Here is a 15,760-nt window from a genome sequence, read left to right on the forward strand (position 1 = left end):
TGTGGAGGAAGTGGGGAAGGGAACAAGGTCCAGCAGAGGACATACGTCTCAGAAGCATTACTCAGCTACTAAGGTGCTGGGGGGATGGGGCAAGTAGCTGGGTCATGAAATGGGACACAGACTCTTTCCTCTCTAGGGGGTGCTCGCAGCAATCCAGTGCCAGGGTGGGGTGCTGGCTTGGTAGGGGCGGTGGGGAATGGAATACTAGGGCATTTCCTTCTAGGGCTTGGGTTCCGATTTACCTCTGTGACTGATAGTCATTCCCAGGTGATGACTCACATGGTCGGAAGCTGTGGAATCCACTGAGTCCCGCTCCAGTTCCCCCACGTCACGGATGCTTCTGAGAGCATGCGGCATTAATGAGTCACAGAGACCCAGTGGGCAACAGACAGGAGTGTTGCGTTTGGTGGGAGAGGATTTAACCGGAATGGGAGCAGACCCCCAACGCAGCCTTCCCCCTGCCTGGCACTGAACTTTGTGGGTGGGTAGAGCCTAGAGACCTGGATTGAGAATGAGCGAGGTCCTGTACCAGGCGCGGCACAGACCCCAGCCGAGATCAGGGTCCCTATTGTGCCGGGTCCTGTACAGACCCCAACCGAGATAAGGCCCCATTGTGCTGGGCGCTGCACAGACCCCAGCCAAGATCAGGGCCCCCATCATGTTGCATGGTCACACAGTGAAAGACATGGTCCAGAAGACCTGACTATCCAAACAGACCAAAACCAGATTATTCTCCCTGTGACGGGTTGGACCCCCCATCCTGGATGCCACCTGATGTGCTGGGGTTCCACTGAGCCCGCCTGTTCCACCAGCCTGGGCTTCCTCACTCTGTCCTTGCTGTGCTAGGCCCTCATGCCTTCCCCAGCACACACAGGTAAGGCCACACCCAGCTGCAGACACAGACTGAAATCAGCTGTATGGGAGAATTCAGCTCAGCACTCACGTGCACACCTCCTTTGGGGTGCAAACCCAAAATCACATTGTTTTTCATTCTATAGAGAGATCTGTACAGCCTAAAAATCGCCTCCTCCCTCAATGTGGAGGGAGACATGCACAGTTTCCCTCCCCCGCACATGAATTGCACAAACTGGGTTTTGAAATAAACAAGAAATAAGTTTATTAACTACAAAAGGTAAATTTTAAGTGATAATAAGGGATAGCAAACAGAACAAAGCAGATTACGTTAGTAAATAAACAAAAACACAAACTAAGCTTAACACGTTAGATGGGTAGGATATAAATTAGCAAATTCTTACCCTGAGTGATAAACAGGCTGGCAAATTCTTCAAGCACAGGTTGCTTTGGCTTTCCCAGGCTTTCATACACAGGCTAAAAATCCTTCTAGCCTGTGACCATCACTTCCCACAGTTCGGTCCTTGCTCCTCAGGTGTTTCCAGGTGTGTTGTTGTAGAGAGAGTGAGGCCCCCTCATAATGTCATTTTCCCCCTTTTATATCTTCTCCCTGGGTCAAACAGTTCCCATTGTGTAGTGCTATCTCTGAGAGGTTTCTATTGTATGCAGTCCCTGGGGTAATCCTTGTGCTTGTGTGCATTTCCTCAATAAGCCATTAACATTGTTTGGCCTTTTTACTGTTGTACCTGAAAGGCTGCTTGTGGGTGTTTTCAACCTCACGACATGTTTCAGTAACACATACATAGCCAAGCTTCAGAACTTCACATACGACGACAGAACATACAATCCAACGAGATATTACTGTCTAGTGGATCAAGACTTTTAGAACGATACCTCACAAGGCATACTTTGTACAAGACATATCCTAATTACATGACAGTGGTGAATATTGGGGTGCCAGGGTGTCACTCTGGGCACCCCACATCAGTGGCCCCTTTTGTTCAAGGTGTTGCCCTATCGGCCAGCCCACATGCTGACGAACAGCTGGGGCTCTGTTCCTGTGTGGCAGGCCATCGCCACTTCGCTTCTGTCAGGGCTCTGCTCTGCTTTGCATCTACAGCACTCAGCTGGCTGTGTCATTTCTCCAGATGGCAGCCCTGGGGGTGGCCAGTGCGGTATCTCTGTGGGCAAGGGGCACCTCCTACACCCCCAGGAGGGATCAGGGCCAGGAATGCCCCTGCAGGCACCAGCCCAAGGAGATCTTCCAGTCCAGGGCCAGCTCAATAGCAAACTTGGGAGACCATCTAAAACAGGGGTAGGCAACCTATGGCACGGGTGCCGAAGGAGGCACGCAAGCTGATTTTCAGTGGCACTCACGCTGCCCAGGTCCTGGCCACTAGTCTGGGGGGGCTCTGCATTTTAATTTAGTTTTAAATGAAGCTTCTTAAACATTTTAAAAGCCTTATTTACTTTACATACAACAATAGTTTAGTTATATATTATAGATTTATAGAAAGAGACCTAAAAATGTTAAAATGTATTACTGGCATGCGAAACCTTAAATTAGAGAGAATGAATGAAGACTCGGCACACCACTTCTGAAAGGTTGCCGACCTCTGATCTAAAATCACCCTCGATAAGACTCACAAGCACTTCTCACATCCCCCTACAGCCTAAACTGTGGGTCTGTTGATCTATCACTGCACATCCCTCTTCTCTGCCGCACCCCAGCCACTAGGGCACCCATCTCTGCCTCTCCAACCACCCATCCCTGGGGTACCCCCAATTTACCCCTCCCTAGCCCTACACCATCCACCACCTCTTGGCAGTTCTGCCACCCTACATAGATTGGTGATTACTGTCTGGGATGACCAGAACAGGAGACTCACCTGGTATCCTGGGCTATATTGTTCCTTCCAGTCTTCGCCCTAGGGGATCTATTATCCTACCACAGCACAGGGGTAACACGGGGGTTCTCATATCGTCAGACGCTCATCCCCCTTCTGCTAGTAGCCAGCACTTGAGGCAGCTTCTTTAGGGTGTGGAACCTGCTATGTACATGGTCCCCAGCACCCCAGGCAGGAGCCTTCCTGCCTCTGACCCCCATCATCCCCATGTGGGGAAGAGTGTGGTTCATCATGGGAAAATGCAATCTATCCTGGGAGCCCAGCCTAGAGGAGAATGGGTGTATGAGGCACCCAAACTACATCACCCATGATGCACCAGTCAGGGATTCCCAAGATGCATTCCCTTCCCATGTACAAGAGGGAAGTCCATGGTGCATCATGGGAGATGTAGTCTGGCCAGGGCACCCATCTCACAAAGAAGACAGGAGCAGGAGTCTGCCAAACTATGTCTCCCATAAGGCACTGCAGTGGCATTTCAGAATCAAAATGCTTAGATTTTTGCTGAAAATATCAACACTTTCTGGAGGGAGAAACATGCCCCTGCCGCTGTTTCCAGAGGAGCTCCAGTCCTGACTCCATGGGGTGGTTGGTGTGCAGGGATCAGAGACATGGAGCAAGGGAAATTTCTTAGTGTGGCTGAGTACATTTCTTAGTACATTTACAAAATGTACAGAAGGCCACAGGAACAGGTGCAGGAAATCTCACCTAGGCAACCCCCCCCCCCATACACACATCCTGTCCCTGCTGCCTGGGGGCTCATACCCAATATAGAAGGGTCACTCCAAACTCCAGCCCCATTGATGAATGTTACAGTTTGGATCCAGCTACCCCACCTCCTGTACAGCCTCGCTGAGCTGCCTAGCTTCCCCCCAGCTCCCTACACCTAATGGGGAGCCCTCGACACCTTCAGAGCCCCCAAGCCCTTCTCCCCACTCTGCTCAATTTGCCCCAAAGGGGGTCAGAGCATGAGTTCGGCCACAGGATCCAATCCAAGCCCAGCTTGGTAGTGACTCATCAGCAGCTATGAAATCTGTTGGCTGGGTCTCAACTCACAGTAGGACAGAAACCTGCATCTCATGAACCATCATTGCTGGCTGGATGGGCCACAGATGCAGAGCTCCCCTCCCCCAGTAGGGAGGGTCACTTTAGAGGGGTGGATGTCAGGCCAATATACACCACCAGTTCACAGCCCTACCAGGCCGGAGGAGGGATGGGTGTCAGGCCAAAACACATCACCAGAGGGAGCCAGTTCACAGCCCCACCAGGCCAGAGGAGGGGTAGGTGTCAGGCCAATACACACCACCCACAGGAGACAGTTTAAAGCCCCACCAGGCTGAAGGAAGGAGCGAGTGTTAGGCCAATACACACCACCAGGGGGAGCCAGTTGATGCCCCTGCCAGGCCGGAGGGTGGGGCAGGTGTCAGGCCAATATACACCACCAGGAGGAGCCAATTCACAGTCCCACCAAGCCGGAGGAGGGGTGGGTGTCAGGCCAAAACACATCACCAGAGGGAGCCAGTTCACAGTCCCACCAGGCCGGAGGAGGAGTAGGTGTCAGGCCAATACACACCACCCACAGGAGACAGTTTAAAGCCCCACCTGGCTGGAGGGCAGGGCGGGTGTCAGGCCAATATACACCAGCATGTACAGCCGGTACAGTCACATTTGGCAACATTGTTCGGGGAGGTGTCTCCCTGATCTGTCCATGCCCCACAGGCTGCCTGCTTGTGTAGTGGAGGGTCCCCCACTAGGGGGCAGCTCAGTGGCACAACTCAGAATCCCCCACCCCCGCATTTGCCCTGTCTCTTTGAGGGGGCTGATTCCTAAGTTGCAAAGGGAGCAGCAGGTGCCTCCTTCCTTCACGTGGGCCCTTTGGTGCAGCCTGCAACTGTGCCCTGGGGGGGCCAGGACTGGGGGCTCTGGGGGTGGGGAAGGCTGCTCAGATCCTGGTTGAGTGGACAATGTGAGCCATGGTCTCCCCGGCGATCGCCTCCTCGCCTTTCCTCCTGGCTCTGGAACAAAAGAGGGAGGGAGTGAAAAGGATGGAAAGGGCAGGTGGGAAGGGATTGATGGGGAAGGAAAAGAGGTTTGCAGGGGGAAAGGGCAGCGGGAGATGTACCCCAGCAGCCCGTGACTCATACCTGTTCTCCACCTCTTCTATGGTGTCCAGCAGCGGGACGTTGTGCATCTCTGGCAGGAAGCAGGCGGCGATGCCAGACACGACGGGAGCCACCCCGAATATCACCAGTGGCAGGAAGGGAAATTGCTGCCCGGCCATCAGCACCACCGGGGCCACCATGCCGCCCAGACGAGCCATCACAGTGGTGAAGCCAGTGCCTGTCTGCCTGCCAGACACAGCACGCTGTGAGAGACTCGTAACAATAACAGCATGCCCCGCACAGAGATGCAGCCACCTCTGGGGTGGAGCACAGAGGCTGTTTATACAGAGATCCCTCGCTCAGTGTTGAGAGGCAGCCGCCCCTGGGGAGGGGCGCAGGGGCTGTTTATACAATCACAGAGATGGGGAACCCCAGTCCTGATTTTACCTGACAGCAGTTGGAAAGAGCTCTCCCCCATACAGGTAGGAGCAGACAGAGGAGGCAGCCAGGCATCCTTTTCCCAGCACCACCAGAGCCAGTCGCACCATCAGCATCTCTGGAGAGGGGAGAGATGGGGATGTGGAACTGGCCTTCCCAGAGATCACAAAGCCCAGTGCACGTTTTAGTCACTGCAGTCCCACGTCACAGCTGTCACATGAGCCATGCAAAGTATCACAGCAGCATTTCACAGTGGGGAAACTGAGGCATGGGGCTGCACGGGTGAAGTGGCTTGTCTGAGGCAGAGCCATGAATAAAATCCAGGAGTGCTGACTCCCAGCTGCCCACCCTGTTCCAATCACCAGACTCCACTCCCCTTCCAGGACTGGGGATAGAACCCAGGAATCCCGACTCCCAGCCCCACCCTCCCACTCTAACCCCCGAGCCGTCTCCCCTGAAGATCATGGGACAGGAGACTCTTGGCAGAGCCATGTCACAAGGGCTCCCCCCGCTTCCTAGCTCAGTGGGACCAACCTGGCTCCCATCACTGCTGGAAGTTGAGTGGGCTGAGAACCTGGGGTTCAGGGGGCTTCTTACCTCTGGGCACAGGGATGTTCCCCAGGAGAAAGACACCGGCCAGGATGAGGGAGCTGGCCTGGATGGCTCGGCGTCCAAAGTAGCTCAGGGCCAGGGCACAGGCCATCTTGGCCAGGATGTCAATGGCCCCGAAGAACGTCTGCACCAGGAAGATGTCCAGGCCAAAGGCCGGCAGGTCCATGGAGAGCCCGAAGTAGGCCAGGTTGGTAGAGAAGCTGCTGAGCAGAGCGGAGATGGGTCAGAGGGCAGGACTCACAGGTGACATGGAGAGCTCAGCGAGGTTGTGACAGAAGGGGTATAAACATCCCATCCATCCCCCTAGATACATCTGTGTCCATCCCTCCCGCCGTCCATCCCCCTAGATAGATCTGTGTCCACCCCTCCCCGTCCATCCCCCTAGATACATCTGTGTCCATCCCTCCCCATCCATCCTCCTAGATAGATCTGTGTCCACTCTTCCCCCATCCATCCTCCTAAATGCATCTGTGTCCACCCTTCCCCCGTCCATCCTCCTAGATGCATCTGTGTCCACCCTTCCCCGTCCATCCTCCTAGATGCATCTGTGTCCACCCTTCCCCGTCCATCCTCCTAGATGCATCTGTGTCCATCCCTCCCCACATCCATCCTCACAGATGTGTCCCTCTGTCCATCCTTCCACCCCTCCTCAGAGATTTAGCTGTGTCCATCCATCCATCCATCCATCCATCCTCGCACAGGTACCTGAGTCCCTCAGACCCTCCATCCTCTCCTTAGATCCAGGAAGATGTATCTGTGTCCATCCATCCTCATTACTAAATCCTAGATGTTGGACCATCTGTCCATCCCTCCCTCTCCCCATGGATCCTCTTCTCCTTTTCTGTCTATCACCACAGCTGACCTTCTATCCAGTTCCAACCCTACCCTTCCCCCAGCACCATCTAGCCGGGCCCCAATAGGGACCCTTATCCCGCAGAGGACATATGGCTCTGTCCATCCCCTCCAGGGAGCGGGAGGGTCACTCCCTGGTGCTGGAGCTCTGAGCTGCAGGCTGGCTAGGCAGAGGGCCCTTACCTGACACTCATGAGGCAGCAGGAGATGCGTCTCATGGCCGGTGTGCGGAAGAGGTGAAGGCAGGAGCAGGTGCTTTTCCCAGTGGGGCTGCCCCCGACCTTCTCCAACATCTAGGAGAGAGAAGGTGGCTCAGCAGTGCCCTGGCCACTCAGGGCCCCAGGCGAGGAGGAGGCTGGACACGGACTTGCCCCTTACCTTGGCCCCACTGGCCCAGCCCAGGACCTAGCCAGTCCCAGAGCCCCACCCCGCATCTTGCCCTAACTGGGACCCTTGCAGGGCTGAGGCTGGGGGGCAGGAGCTCAGCACGAGACCCCAATCATGGCTTCTGTCCTTGGTGTCTGCCCTGGGAGCCTGGCCACTGGGAGAGGGTAATGGAGGGGAGGGCAAATCCCAGCCCTGAATGTTGGGAGAGGGCCAGCACCAGAGCAACAGATTGAGGGAGGGAGGGAGGGAGGGAGGGCTGGATGGGTGTGTGTGGGGAGGGAGGGACAAAGGGATGGCTGAGTGTGTGTGGGGGGAGGGAGGTATAGACATGTGTGTGTGAGGGAGAGATGGATAGATGTGTGTGGGGAGGGAGGGATGGATGGGTGTGTATGGGGAGGGACGGAGGACAGGTGTGTGTGGGTAAGGAGGAATGGATGGATGTGTGTGGGGAGGGAGGAAGGGAGGGAGGGACGGGTGTGTATGGGGAGAGATGGATGGGTGTTTGCGGGGAGGAAGGGATGGATGGGTGTGTGTGGGAGGGAGAGATGGAGGGTGTGTATGGGAGGGATGGGCAGGTGTGTGTGGGAGGCAGGGATGGATGAGTGTATGTGGGAATGAAAGGACGCATGGCTGTGTGGGGGGTGGCAGGGATGGATGGGTGTGCAGGGGGAGGGAGGGACAGAAGGAGGGACTGGTGTGCGGGAGAGAGGGATGGAAGGATGGATGGGTGTGGGGGAGGGAGGGAGGGATGGACGGATATGTTTGGGGAGGGATGGAGGACGTGTGCGTGTGGGGAGGGAGGGATGGACGGGTGTGTGTGGGGCGGGACGGAGGACGGGTGTGTGTGGATAAGGAGGGATGGACGGGTGTGTGTGGGGATGGAGGGATGGGCAGATGTGTGTGGGGAGGGAGGGAGGGACGGACATGTTTGGGGAGGGATGGAGGACGTGTGTGTGTGGGGAGGGAGGGATGGATGGATATGGTTGGGGAGGGATGGAGGACGGGTGTGTGTGGATAAGGAGGGATGGACGGATGTGTGTGGGGATGGAGGGATGGGCAGATGTGTGTGAGGAGGGAGGGATGGACGGATATGTTTGTGGAGGGATGGAGGACGGGTGTGTGTGGATAAGGAGGGATGGACGGATGTGTGTGGGGATGGAGGGATGGGCAGATGTGTGTGAGGAGGGAGGGATGGACGGATATGTTTGTGGAGGGATGGAGGACGGGTGTGTGTGGGGAGGGACGGAGGACAGGTGTGTGTGGGGAGGGAGGGACGGACACATGAGTGTGCACAGAACTGGATGGTTGGCTAAATTAAGCCCTTTCAACCCTAGACTGGATCAGGGCCCTCGCCCCACGTGATGTGCGCCTCTTGCCCTCATTCCTTTCCCCCCCGGCTCCATGCCCCACAAAGGAACTTCCACCCCCCTCACTGCCCCCACTGTATTTTGGGGGGGCTCCTCTCTGGATAACATCCTGCCCCCTTTTGGCTTTCCCAGCTCCCAGTGCCATGCAGGCGAGGAGATGTGCCAGGTGCCAACCCTACTGGGGCTTCCCCAAGGACCTCCCATCCCCCTTGCCAGGGCCAGGCCCAGCTGGGCATCAGGGCTGGGACATGCTGTGACCCCCTAGGGGTCAAAGGGCACCGTCTCACCTCCAGGGAGATGCTGTCCCCACCCAGCTGCTTCCGGTTGATCCGGGCCACCCGTTGCAGGTTGCTCAGCGCCATTGCAGGCCTGTGGTTGACGATGAGCCAGCGTGCAGACTCTGGGATCCACCTGGGGAGGGGAGGAGCCGGGACGCCACTCAGACAGGGCTGATCCCTGGGGGATCTCAAAGCACTTTTCTGTCATTTCTTCAGCCCTCTGTTTTATGGATGGGGAAACTGAGGCATGGGGGGGATGTGATTTCCCCCCACCAAGGTCACAGAGTTAAGCTGTGGCCAGGCTGAACAGAACACAGTCCTCTCCCCTGCTCTTACCACTGGACCCCACTCCCCTCCCAAAGCAGAAAGTAGGACCCAGGAGTCCTGGCTCCCAGCCCCCTGCTCTCACCACTGGACCCCACTCCTCTCCAAGGCCCTTCTGGGGATGGGGGACTCACCAGGCACAGAGGAAGAAGATGAAGAAGGGGATGGAAATGGCCAGCTGCAGCCAGCGCCAGTCCCGGATGCCGTAGGCCAGACCAGCCAGCACCACCTGGCCTGCCGTGCTGCAGTAACTCAGCCATGTCACCACCAGGGCGCGGGACTTGGTGGGGACCCATTCCAGACCTGGGCAGGGGCAGAGGGATGCAACATCTGAGCTGGGGGGTGACTCCTGAGCGCCTTTCTCAGCCCAGACCAGCCTTGAGGATGAAGAGGCTCATTTTTGTGGTCCTTTCAGCCTCCCCACTCGAGCCTCCCACAATTAGGGCCAGCCGAGATATTCCTGCTAGGAACTGGGCTGAGACACAGCAAAGTCACTGCATGCTACACACTGCGACGCTGGATGGGGAAGGTCCCTGGGCGTCATTAACCTGGATTGGAGTTGGTGCCCCCTATGGGGAAGGGCCCCATACCCCATTCCTCACCCTCTTAGGCTAGCCAGTCCCTCCGCTTTGGGGCTGGATTGGAGCCAGTGCCCACTGGTGAGGAAAGGCCTCATATCCCATCCCCCGAAGCCAGCCAGCCCCGACTCTAGGGCCAGATTGGAGACGGTGCCCAGTGGAGCAGAAAGCTCCATATCTTATCCCCCACAAGCCAGTTGGTCCCCCTGCCCTGGGGCTGGATTGTAGCTGGTGCACCCTGTCCCATTCCCCCTGCCCTGGGGATACTCACTGAGGCAGATGTAGTTGAGGAGGAAGCCAGACAGACCAACCCCGCTCAGCAGGCGGAAGGCGCAGTAGGTGAGGAAGTCTGAGGACAAGGCAGCCCCGGTTCCCATGACAGCCACCAACAGCAGAGAACACAGCAGGATGACCCGCCGCCCAAACCTGCATCACAGGGGGGAGCGTCCAGGGTAAGACCCCAGAGGGAGCAACACAGCTCTCACGTGTCAGACCGTTCACCTGCGGTACTCACTGCCACAGGAGACTGCAGCACTCCATCAGGCGTCTCTGATTGTTTGGAGCCAGTAACTGACAGATGATAATCACTGATCAACAGTAACTGCCCCAGCTCACTGATCATTACTGGTAAATAACTGATCATCGAAACAAGTGACCAGCACTTGATCATTGTTCATTGATAGCTGGTAACTTGTAACTGACCGAGCTTGGCCGTACACCCAATTCCCTGGAGTTTCTCATTCTGTCTGCAACTCAATAACCTTTGAGTGCTGTGTCTGATCCAGCCCAGAATTTCAGGGAATGTTCCAGGCACCAATTGTTAAAACCAGGGGTGGGCAAACTACAGCCCCAGGGCTGCATCTGGCCCTTCAGACATTTTAATCCAGCCCTCAAGCTCCTGCCTGGAAGCAGGGTCCAGGGCTTTCCCTGCTCCGCGTGTGCCAGGGCTCCACCTGGCTCCCAGAAGCAATGGCATGTCCCCTCTCTGGCTCCTATGCTTAGGGGCAGCCAGTGGGCTCCGCATGCTGCCCACGGCCCAAGCGCAGCCCCTGCAGCTCCTGTTGGCCGGGAACCACACCAATGGGAGCTGCAGGGGCAGCGCCTGCGGACGGGGCAATACTCAGAGAGGCCTGCCTGTGCCTCCACGTAGGAGCCGGAGCGGGGACATGCCGCTGCTTCTGGGAGCTGCTTGAGGTAAGCACTGCCCAGAGCCTGCCCCCCTGCCCCTCTCCCAGGCCCCAATCCCCTGCCCCAGCCCTGATCACTCTTCCGCCCTCCAAACCCCTCAGTCCTAGCCCAGAGCACCCTCCTGCACCCCCAACACTCATCCTCAGCCCCACCCCAGAGCCCGCACTCCCAGCCAGAGCCCTCACGCCCCCTGCCCCAGCCCGGAGCTCCCTCCCGCACCCTGAACTCCTCCTTTCTGGCCCCACCCGAGAGCCTGCACCCCCAACCAGAGCCCTCACCCCCCGAGTCCCCTGCCCCAGCCCAGAGCTCCCTCCCGCACCCTGAACTCCTCATTTCTGGCCCCACCCGAGAGCCCGCACCCCCAACCAGAGCCCTCATCCTCTCCCACACCCCAAGCCCCAATTTTGTGAGCATTCATGGGCCCCATACAATTTCTATTCTCAGATGTGGCCCTCGGGACAAAAGGTTTGCCCACCCCTGGCTAAAATCCTATGGGGAATTTGGGCACAACTGGAAGAGGGAAATGGATGGTATCCAGAGCCCCAGCAGCACTTTAGCAGAGCCACAGCCTCAAGCACCCGAGATCAAAAAACTGGCTGAGGGCACCAATGAATGCACTAGCAGCATGACAACACTCCATCTCAGCTCTGCCCATCCTCCCAACAGAGTGTGTGGGGGGGAATGACATCTCCCAGACAAATAACAATGGGGGGAGGGTACATGGGGGGAAGGGTGTGTGCCCACAGCCCCTGGCACTGGGGGACAACGGGTGACCCTGGCATGAGAGAGGCGGTAGGGGGCTTGCAGCAAGTCCCTGAACTAGAAGGGGCTGGATGCAGCAGAGGGAGCTGTGCAGGGGATGGAGGGATGCACAGTGTGTACAAGTGCTGGGCCAACAGAAGCAGCAAAGCGTGGGACCCCCTTGTTAATAACCAGCCCTTGCTGACGCCTGTTGGCTGAGTGCCGAGCACCGATCAGCGACAGACGTGCCTTTGCTGACAGCCAGGGTTGTCACCCACAACCCATGGTTAACAGGCAGTGCTGGAGAGCTGAGCATCAATAACCAGCCAGCGACAGGTGAGGAGCAAACCACTCGCAAGAGTAGGGTGCATCTGGGAGTGTTTCTATGCATCATGGAATAACCTAACATTGGACCATGCGTCTGAGCCAGGGCGGCAGGGGACACTGGGCTGGATGGGCCCATTGGTCTGATCCGGGGGGATGGGGTAGAGGGGATACCAGGCTGGATGGGCCCATTGGTCTGAGCCAGGACAGCAGGGAGAGGGGATCTGATCCAGGATTGGGGACGTTAGTTTCAGGGGGACACCCCCCGTCACTCACCTGTCCGAGAAGACTCCGAAAAGGAGGGCTCCAAGCAGCACCCCTGCCATGAACAGCGTCTGCGCCAGCGCCGGGAGGGGGCCCAGATCACACACCAGATCCCACTGGCAGACAGACAGACAGTCAGTGCCCACAGAGACGGGGTATGGTGCCCCCAGGGGGCCCCCTCCCAGTCAGTGGCTCGACCTGAGGAACTGGAACTCCATAGCCATGTATCCCCCAGCACCCAACCTTCTCCCACATCCTTCTCTGGCCCTCTCCTCAACTCTCCCCATCCTCTCTCTCCTCTACCGTCCTCCCAGTTCCCGCCCCTCTTCATCCCCCACCTCCCCCCCCCCTCTCTCCCCACAATCCCCACTCTATCCCCTCCCCCTACTTGGGTCCCCCTTCCCTGCCCCCACCTCATGGCTCTGCCTTGGGGCAGCAGGGAAGAAGTGGGGCTATCAGCCATACCTCAGTGATGATGGTGGAGGAGAAGGTGCTGCGGTCGTAGTACCACCCGTCCTGGCAGGGCTCTGTCTCGCCTGCCCTGCCCAGCGAACCGTTGGGTCTTGGATGCTGCCCACGGGTGCCCACCAAGCGACAGCGCTGCTCTGGGCTCGGGACCAGGGAGAGCACCCCATGAGCTGCAGTGGTGTTGCCCACCCAGCTGGCGTTGGTGCCTGGTGGCAGAGGGCGGCACTGGTGCTCAGGGGAGGCGGCACTGAAGTTCTGCACCAGGTTGTGGCTGGCAATGAGGAGGGCAGGTGCAGTGAGCAGCAAGACACAGAGGAGCTGGAAGGGACCTGCACTGCCCACTTTCTCCAGGAGGTCTCCAAAGGCCATGGCTGGGGGGTGGCAGGGGACACCAGATGGTGGGGGAGATGGGCACAAGACCCTCCTGGGGTGACTGCAGGGAGAAACGGGCACCTCAAGGGAGAGACAGTGACCGGTACCTGCAGGGAGAGATGGGCACAGGTTCCCTTAAGGAGCAGCTCTTCCCAGCTCCTGGCTGCCTTATATACCGAGCAGAGGGGAAGGTGGGGAGGGGGGTTAACGATTGACTCTTGCCATGTTATGCTGCTAACCGAGAGTGCCCTCCCCTCTTCTCCCCACAATTAGAGGCAGCTGCTAACAAGGAGGAAGCTGGCATGGAGGCAGGGGGTAGTAGGCACTGGAGACTGGGAACTGAGATCCAGGGCTGGGATTGAAGAGAGAAGGCTGGTGCCAGACTGGGCACAGCCACTGGGGACCAGGCACTGCCTCTGCCCTGGCACTGGGGACCAGGCACTGCTTCTGCTCTGGCACTGTGGACCAGGCACTGCCTCTGCCCTGGCACTGGGGACCAGGCACTGCTTCTGCTCTGGCACTGTGGACCGGGCACTGCCTCTGCCCTGGCACTGGGCACTGCCTCTGCCCTGGCATTGGGGACCGAGCACTGGTTCTGCCCCAGGCACTGGAGAGCAAACACTGGCACTGCCCCCAGCACTGGCTCGGCCCCAGCAAGCTGGCACTAGTCACAGACCCAGTCAAGAGTGTTGCTAATGATGCAGAGTGAGACAATTCTGGCGTGACCTGCCCATCTCTGCTTCCCTGACCCATTTCTCCTGGGTGGGGTGGGGGATCCTTTGCCAATGTGCCTTGCATGTGCAACAAGCTGTGTCAAGTTTCAGCCCCTGCCAGGAGCCCTGGCTATGCCCTCATTTACCTTTCTATGTCTCTGCCCCTTTAACCTTCTAAACCCTTAACTCTCATCTAGCTCCTCCACACCCCCTTCACCTCACATCATCCCTTTAAAGACACATCCATCCAGCAAACGACTTTCCTTCCCCGCCCCACATCTTGATCCAAGGGGATTGGGTCTGGCCACCTCCCCACAGGTGTGCCCCCGTTCTTACGTCAGAACAGCACATTTAGGGTTAATCATTACCCTCCTACCGGATTCACACACCAGCCCATTTCCTGCGGGAACCAAGATAACCGCCCTGACCCCCAATTTGGTGCCTTCAGTTCTGCTACTCAGTCACCTATTGCTGAAGTTTGGCCTCCACAGCCTGGTCCGTGCATCCACTTCTCATCCAGCCACACCCTCTCATGTCGCAATGGGAGGGAGAGGGGTTCACCTACAAGAGGGGTCCCCCTCAAAATCAGCCCCCAAATGTCACAATGTTAATGGTGCTAAGCAAGGGGCCAAAGGGCTGGCCCCATGCGGGTAGAGAGGGGGGGCAGATGGATTGAGACCAGGCAGACTCATCACCCAGTGAAGGGGGTGGTCCCCAGCAGGAATCCAGCTCCAGGAAGAGGGGCTGAGACCTGCCATAGACTCATCATATGCTAGGACGGGACTGGCCCACAAGTCCTCTGTCAAGCGCTGGTATATCTCATTCCACCCACACACCCAGCCTCACCCCTGAGCCTCTCCATGGCATGTGCCCAGGGCTTACCTGTCTGCCCCCGGCATTGCACCTTGCAATACCCTCTCCCTGTCCCTCTGAGCTAGGCCCAGGGCAGGGCTGGGTTGCCAGCACCTTGCAGTCCCCATGTATCCCAGAGGACACCTTCTCCACCCATTTAACCACCCCACTGTGGCAACAATTCCCACCAGCACCAGCTGCCCTCTGGTAGGCACAGCAGCATGTATGTGGGAATTCCCGTGTGCATGCACACACATGTATGTATGTCACACACATGTGAAGCAGTCAGTAGGGGCACTAGGGACCCTCTCACTGTAGGGGCTGCAGATTGGAGGAATGGGGGAGGCCTCCCATAGCATAGGGTGATTTGGGGGTGTCTGGGACAGAGGTGACCTTGCTGTCAGAGTCTCAGCAGGGGGCTGCTCTAGCCATGGGGATGGGGAGTTTGGAGGGGCACAGCACTTGCCCCCCTCCCTGCAGCCCCCCTGCACTTCCCCATGGCCCTGCTCTGCGGGGCCCAGCCATCCCCCATCCCATGTGCCATCTCTGTCCTCTGGACTGACCACTCTCCCTTCACCTCCCTCAGCCATTAGCCTTAAGATGCTTAGGAGCCCCAAATCCCTGCTCAGCTTAGCCCACAGCACCTCTCTCCCTGCTGGAGACAAGTTTAGCCACACATGAAGCCATGGCATGGTGGGGGCCAGGGCTGGCTCTGTGTGGGGGACCTGCCCTAACTCCACAGCCCAGCCCAGGGCTGGAGCCCTAGAAACTGGGATTCAATGTGTATTCCCAGGCAGTGGTACATCAGACCCATGGGCCCTGTAGTAAGAGGAGGCCCTAAGATATAAACCTTGGTATCAGAGGCCTGGTATGAGGCCTGAGGCCTAAACTAAAGTAATGGTCAAGACTTTGCTAACATAAAGCAAAGTTAAGCTGTGAGCCAGAGGCAGGCCCTGCTCACAGAAGCTGGCAAGGAAAGGGCTGATGCTGCAAGAAGATATGTACCTAAAAGGTACTGAACACTAGATATCAGAATATTCACATACTTGCACATTCCACTCAAATAACAAGGAACAAGCTGACCCATCCCAATGACAGGGGCAAAAGAGTAATATGATGGATAGAGTTGTTTTGATCGAACCAA

At 57.4% G+C, this 15,760-nt stretch overlaps 1 protein-coding gene across 1 annotated transcript; it reads right to left on the bottom strand.

The window, feature by feature from the left end:
- Window positions 1–4,698: 4,698 nt before the first annotated feature.
- LOC120369055 (solute carrier family 22 member 6-like) lies at window positions 4,699–13,048 on the bottom strand. The gene is made up of 10 exons (XM_039481945.1): window positions 12,677–13,048; window positions 12,224–12,327; window positions 9,966–10,120; window positions 9,251–9,419; window positions 8,802–8,925; window positions 6,944–7,053; window positions 5,894–6,108; window positions 5,306–5,414; window positions 4,901–5,104; window positions 4,699–4,771 (listed from the first exon to the last, which is right to left on the bottom strand). The coding sequence occupies exons 1-10, from the start codon at window positions 13,046–13,048 to the stop codon at window positions 4,699–4,701; spliced, it is 1,635 nt and encodes a 544-aa protein (XP_039337879.1).
- Window positions 13,049–15,760: the final 2,712 nt, after the last annotated feature.

The sequence above is a fragment of the Mauremys reevesii genome, linkage group 7 (genome assembly GCF_016161935.1).
Source record: "Mauremys reevesii isolate NIE-2019 linkage group 7, ASM1616193v1, whole genome shotgun sequence".
Taxonomy (NCBI): domain Eukaryota; kingdom Metazoa; phylum Chordata; order Testudines; family Geoemydidae; genus Mauremys; species Mauremys reevesii.